General features: G+C 36.0%; 1 protein-coding gene across 9 annotated transcripts; it reads right to left on the bottom strand.

The window, feature by feature from the left end:
• Positions 1-429: 429 nt before the first annotated feature.
• On the bottom strand, positions 430-4,686 carry LOC109816511 (uncharacterized). 9 transcript variants are annotated; one of them, XR_002241262.3, is made up of 5 exons: positions 3,923-4,686; positions 3,455-3,518; positions 1,572-2,542; positions 741-1,482; positions 430-658 (listed from the first exon to the last, which is right to left on the bottom strand). XR_002241262.3 is itself a non-coding variant. In XM_020381555.3 (3 exons), exons 1-3 carry the CDS (start codon positions 3,381-3,383, stop codon positions 799-801), a joined length of 1,668 nt encoding a protein of 555 aa, XP_020237144.1. In that variant the 5' UTR covers positions 3,384-3,629; the 3' UTR covers positions 430-798. The 9 variants fall into 9 exon arrangements, 1 of the variants encoding a protein (XP_020237144.1); XR_003805798.2 differs by having other exon boundaries at positions 3,371-3,518; XR_002241261.3 differs by lacking the exon at positions 3,923-4,686 and adding an exon at positions 3,736-3,894.
• Between the last annotated feature and the right edge of the window lie 2,213 nt (positions 4,687-6,899).

Here is a 6,899-nt window from a genome sequence, read left to right on the forward strand (position 1 = left end):
ATTTATAAAATTCACATTTAATATAAAGTTATTGAGCAGTGTAACACTTAGTAAAAATTACACTGCTCTCATTTGAACTCTCTTTTTTATATTTTGTTAACCATTTTAATACTAAATTAACTAGAGTTAGAGATAAGAATTACAAGAGAACATTAATAAAAGATCAAGAATCTAAAAGAGACAAAATTTTACAATAAAACAAGATAAAATAATATTTGTAGAAATCGAAAACATATATAAGTCTTTTTTTTACAAGACAATAAGTATCTTTAAAATAAAAAATAATATAGAATAGAGCTATTATAAATTACAAAGTTCTCGCTACAAAATATAAACACAACTAAATATAAGCGCATCGACTAATCTTAAACAATCCTGTATTAATTGATATATGCATTCAATAATATATTTGTAATTTTGAAAAGCTAGTGAAGGAAAAAATCCAAACTTTTTTTATTGACTCAACTAATTATTATTACAATAACAAGATACAAAAGGCAGTAGTGATTTACAGTGTCAGTTATATACACCTCATGGAGGATGGGAACACATAACACTGATGCAAAAATTACATCACCAAATTTTTTGTAAACATGTCAGATTATAAAAGGCCTGATCTCCATAAAGCTCAAGTTTCTGGTGTGCATGTTTGTAGTTCCTGAAAAATTGAAGGAGTTCATGCTTCTATTTCCCACATTAGTAGTTTCACAATACATGCACAAAGAAAGTTATCAAATTACCTCAGGGAGATTCAGATGTCCATGATGTACATTAGAGGATTTGACAATAGTTTCCCTCTTAAAGTGCTGTTGTCTTGGAAACTAGACTTCGTGCATAAATGTTTGCAATAAGGTTAGAGTGTGAAGTCATCTTCCTTTTGGAAATGGTAGGTATAGTGCGCTTAAGCCAAGACTCTGATGGAGCTTTTAGTGAAGGGAGGACAAGAGGAAGTGGGAAATAGTTTGCACCATATTTTTCTTGATGGCCCAAGTTTGTAAGACATTGGCTTTCTAAGTCAATCATCCCATCATGTCTCACCTTTGAGCTAGCCAAAGTGCATTCTTGATCAAAACATTTGGTAGCTAGTTGGCTTTTCATATCAAGTTCTGAATTCTGAGTTAGAATATTAGAATCCTGATATAAGTCACTTCCTTGGTTGTGAGGCATTGTCAATCCTTGCTTTTCTAAGTCTATTGAAGGATTATTATAAATGCCATTATCCCTTCTCAAAGTCTCAAAATCACCCCCTATGTTATTGGTTTGAGACTTAACTTTATGTACAGAATCTACATGCAGAGTTTTCTCAGCATAGCTTTCATAACTAGGATCATGCTGAGTGCTCTCACAGGATACAGATTTGCTGCAACTTCTTTGATGTGGATCATTGCCATGTTTAGATTTCACAAGAATATCCAAAATCTCTTTTTCATCTGTAAAGCCAGACTGGGAGTCTAACTTTTTCCTATAAGGAGTCCTAGCTTGCTACAGAAAAAGGTGAAATAAAGATACACCACCTAAAATGAATTAATAACATAAGAAGAAAAAAGAAATAGATAGAGACAAAATAAGACCTCTTTTGTGCATTCAATGTGAGAAGCAGCTGATTTAGGTTGCATTCCATGAGCTGCATTTCTTTGAACCTTATCCACCATCCTCAGTCCAGTTATTGGATTCAAAAGGCAGAACCGAGGAAATCGGCCACAGGTTGTGGTTGTGTAATTTTCATTTTCATTGCAATCATCACTCTCATCTTCACTTTCTTCCCTATCAGCATCTTGGTTGTAATATGGCAAAGCTTTTGGCCTATGCTGATTAAAGGGACATGAACTTTCTGTATTCAGTTCTTTCTTTTTCTGTTTTTGTTGCTCTTGTCCAACATGTGCCTTCTTGGAAGCATATTGAGGTGCTTCAGATGTCATTGCCTTTGCTGCAGGCAAGAACCTATCAATCATGAAATCACTTGAGAAACTTCCGCACGGTTGTACCTCTTGTTCATCCCATCCACTCAAACCATTCACACTACAGCTCATGAAGAATGAGTCAGTCCTGGAAAGTATGTCAAGAGCATCTTCATAGGCCTCATCTCCATCATCTGAATCAAAACCTCCCTTCTCCTTATCATCTTTTGAATATTTTGTTGACTTTCTATCCAAAGAAGCAACACTTTGAGAGTTGGAAAGGGTGCTTCCAGTTCTCATATCAGCAAGTGATTGTTGCCTAATGTGTGACACTCTCCCAGGTGGAATGTTTGGAGTGATGATTGGAGGCTCCTCAACAGCTTGTGCCTGTAATTTGCTTTCATCTTTGGGCCTTCCTGGGGCCTTCTCCCATAAAAAAGGAACAGTTCCTGCATTCCTCACTGGAACTGACTTTAAGTCTGATTTGTAAGCGGGAGGAGGTGGAAGAAATGGGTTATCAGTTTTGCTTTTGTGGTCTGTTTCTGAGGCCACTGTTGATGAGAACCGCCTTACTGATAATAGTGGCTGATTGAAATTTAACTGCTTTTCTTCCATTAGATCTTTGAGCATCATGGAATTAGCTTCTGTAGAACATCAAAATCAAATCAAATTGGCACTCAAACTTGGAATTTTGAGCAACTTGTTTAAGAAAAATAACATAAATTATAGTTAAAGAATGTCCTCAAGGAAACTTTTGTATCAAAAGTAGGGAATGCAACCTCTGAACCCAAAATGACCTACATATAATTGGGTGTTCCAAGTTTACAATTGATGATACAAGCAAATTGCAATTTAAAAATTGGAAGAAAACCAAAAACCGAAATTTTGGTATGAGGTCACGTGTATCTTATGAGACAATCATACATGAATCAAGTATAAAATTTTCTCTTTGACTATTTAATGCAGCCGAGTATCTATGACTTAAACTTAAAATCACTTACTAAGTTGAAATAACTTGAACTTAGTTTTTACAATAGGATAACTATATACGGTAAAATTTTCCTTGAAAGATTGATTAGTATGATACAACTTAAGCATTATTCATTTAAAAGAAAAACATGTACAGTCTTTGCAATCGTATACTTAAATGACTGCAATGATCAAAAGTAGACGAATGATATAGTCAATAAAGAGTAGGGGACAAAGATAAGTTAAAAAAAAATGTCTTGGTAAAAACTGCCAAAATAATTTCAAGATTTTTAATCTGGTGCACCCTATATTACTCTTGCATAACAAGCAAATCAAACCACCATCAAAGAAATGGAAATTTCTGTTTTATCGGTTAGAGCCAAGGCCATCATTCATATAAAAAGCACTCACTTCATTCAAGAACAAGGACCAAGAAAGTTTTGAGGGTGGCATTAGAATAACAAAGAAACATATTTTTATTTTATGAACAACATTTACCGTACCTTTCAACACCATGTACCAAAAATCAAGAAACTCCAAGGCACGCACACACACGAACACAGAGACAAAAAGTTCAGGAAAAGAACCTTGGAAAGATGATACAACTCAGGAATCAACTCACTTTCTTCCTTTGGAAAGCTAGTACAAGACCTACAAAGCAACGAGAGAAAATATAAAAGCAGAAGCAATCTCGTGTCTTGCACAGAAACATTAGATAAAGAAGACAAAGAAAGAAAGGAATTAATTTTAGAATAAACTATTTTGTACGCTTGTGTTTATTGCTTTGTTGCAGAATTGAGTAAATCCTTCTCTTCTCTCTATTTATTATAGCATTGAATTTTGTATGGAAAAAAATGTGAATACGTACATTCTGATCATTTTAATGTCCCACGAGACATTTTAGCAATTATTTAATTAGGGGACACATGTGTGGGATCATGTGACAGTGAAGCCAGGGCAAGGTGATAACCATGAATAAATAATCTGGTACGTATGAGTACACATAAAATGATACCATGAATATGAAAAGAGTTGAAAATGACAAAAAGGCCAACCCTGATTTACGTGTTCGATTATTGAGGAAAGAATAATGTTTGCTAGACACTTTGGTAAGAGAAACACAAATAGAAGAGAAAGAAATCTTAATGAATGATGTGATGCTATGAGATGAAAGATAACAAGATATGAAACGTGTCAAATATCTTATGACACTATTGGACTATATATCAGAGATTGGTAGGGAATGATCTAGTAACTTGTTCAATACATTTGTGAGTCCCATTTTCTTGTTCTTCCTTCTCTTTTAATCAATTTGATCTTCTGTTATTTTCTTGCTAATAGAAATTAGGAATATACTAAATCCAAATCTGCGGGATAAGTTTTTGGTTATGCGATTGATAATAAGCAAGGAAGAGAAGCCGACGCACAAAGCAAATAACATATGCTAAAATTAGGATTCTTTCAAGTTTCATCTACGCATTATATTTAAATTTACATTCACTAAAGTAACTAATAATTTAAAAGTGTACATATTTATACTGCAATGCTCAAGACATTAAGCAATGTTTATAGAGAATTTCTACGATACCCTTTATAAAAGAAGGGTACCGGTACTGTTGTTGATGATGTGTCACTTACGTGTAAATTCAAGTTATTTATAATTTTTTAATTATTTAAAATTCACATCCACGTATGATGTTTACGTTTTTTAATTTTTTTTTCCGAATCTTTCTGCCTTCCTATTTCTTCCCTCGCTGCAAAAACCCTAATCCCCGACGTGTGCGCGAAAACCTCATCAGCGGAGAATGGCGATTGTGACCGGGGAGATCGGTACCTCGAGAAGTTGGTGCACTTCGTGGAGGACCAGACGGGACCTCTGATCGAAGGAGCCTTGGTGTTGAAGCTGAATCCGGCGGGTCTTCACTACGTGCAAACGAGGCTGGAGGCGCTGCACGAGTTGGAAAGCCTCCTTTCCGGCGCTCCGGTGGACTACCTCCGAGCGTACGTGTCGGACCTCGGCGACCACCGCGCCCTGGAGCGGCTCTGCCGGATCTGCGCCTCCTCACCTCGCTGAAGGTCGTTTCGGTGCTGCCTCATCCAATCAGGGATCCAACGCCCTTGTCGTTTCTTCCGTTAGGGTGCTTGAAGGTTCTCGAACTCAGAGGTTGCGACTTGTCAACTTCCGCCGCCAAAGGCTTGCTCGAGCTCCGCCACACACTCGAGAAGATCGTTTGTCACAACTCTACCGTGAGTCGTATTCGTTTTCTATTTGCTTTCTTTCTTCGCAATTTTGCTGAGTGTTGAGTTTTGTTATTAGGATGTTCTGCGGCACGTGTTTGCTAGCAGGATAACGGAGGTGAAGAAGTCTCCGCAGTGGAACCGCTTGTCTTTTGTGTCATGTGCGTGTAATGGCTTGGTTCTCATGGACGATCTGCAGCTTCTTCCTGCGGTTGAAACACTTGACCTCAGTAGGAACAAGTTTGCAAAGGTGGATAAAAACTTAAAAAATAAATAACGTAAAAATTTAAATACAAAATAATTTTTATTTAAAAAGCTGACATGGCATTTAAATGATGTGTACATACACATCAGATACAGTACCAAAACCCCTCATTTATCAGGGGTACAGTAGCAACCCCCATGTTTATAATTATTTGAATAATTTAGTAATTCAAAAGATGAAAAATAACGGGTGATTTCACAGCCGTATTATATATGTTTTTATTTATATATGTAACTAAGTAAGTTGTAGAGTATTATATTTATTTTAAGTTGTTTTCATGTTATTAAGTTGAGTTGTATTATGAGTTGATAAACTTTAAGATTTGAAAATTTCTTATGAATTTCAGTAGTGTTAAAAGTTTTTCTAGATAGATATCTAGTTTGACCCTCAAGAAAAGGAGTATATAAGCTTTCTATTTAGAATAGAGCCTCATAAACCTAAATTATCAGATTTTTAAAGAGAGAAAGTTCTAGAGAGAAAACATCTGATTTGTGAGTTTTCTTCAACTCTAAGTCCTCCCTTCTTGCTTTCTTGATTCTAAGTAAAGCTAGTGTTGTTTGTTGATTCAAGTCAATAAGAACCTCGAATTAAGCTTGTTCATCTGCTTAGAGATTGTTTTCTTCTTCTTCCTTCTCCTCTTCTTCTTGACCTAGGGATTTTCGAGGTAAGGAAAGCTGAAATTGTGGCTTTTATGTTGTATTTTGCATTTGTTGGATAATTCCAGTGTTGAATATTGTTTGGATTTTGTGATGTTATGGTTGAGTTGACTGAATTAAAGAAGGTTTACTTAAAGGTTGGGGTTTGGGGTTCATACGAAGAATATGATGGTGTCAAATGATTTGTGGTTGCATGTTAATTCTAAGTGCATATATGTGTTAGTTGTAATATATATAACTAATATTTGATGTTGCATGTGTTGGATCCCTTTTGAGTTTCAAATTTGGGTCAAAATTGAGTTTTGCACATGTAGAATTTTAATATCACGTTGAGCGCGTCTTTAAGGTGTCGAACATCATTCCAACATAAGGCTCTTTGTCTCAATCATGCCAAGCATAAGATCGATAGCGTCAGACATAAGGAGAAAGACTTGTTTCAGACTAAAATGGTGTCAGACGTAGTTTGAATGGCGTTGGACATGAAAATATTGGGAGGTCTTTGACTTGGTGACGTTGGACTCAAGGTTGAGTAGCGCCTTCCATGGCCAAACTAGAGTTCTATCTAGATGACGTCGGGCGTTAGTATGGTGATGTTGGATGTGAGTTAGGCAAAGACACTTTGGCTGAAATGAGGTTGAGTGTGACATTTTTTTCATACTAGGCATGAGGTCTTAAGGGCCTCTATCTTATCCATGTCGGACGTGGATTGTCAAGTGCCAAGCGTGGACGAGATAGAGAATTCTCTACCTAGATGGCGTCAGATGTTGAGTATGCGGCATCGAATGTTGATTATTGAAGGAACACATGTATTTGATTTGATAATTCTTGAATACTTGTTGATTGAGTTGTTTGATGACTAAATAATGGTCAATA

This window comes from Cajanus cajan, chromosome 10, assembly GCF_000230855.2.
Source record: "Cajanus cajan strain Asha chromosome 10, NIPB_CcT2T_4, whole genome shotgun sequence".
Lineage (NCBI taxonomy): Eukaryota > Viridiplantae > Streptophyta > Magnoliopsida > Fabales > Fabaceae > Cajanus > Cajanus cajan.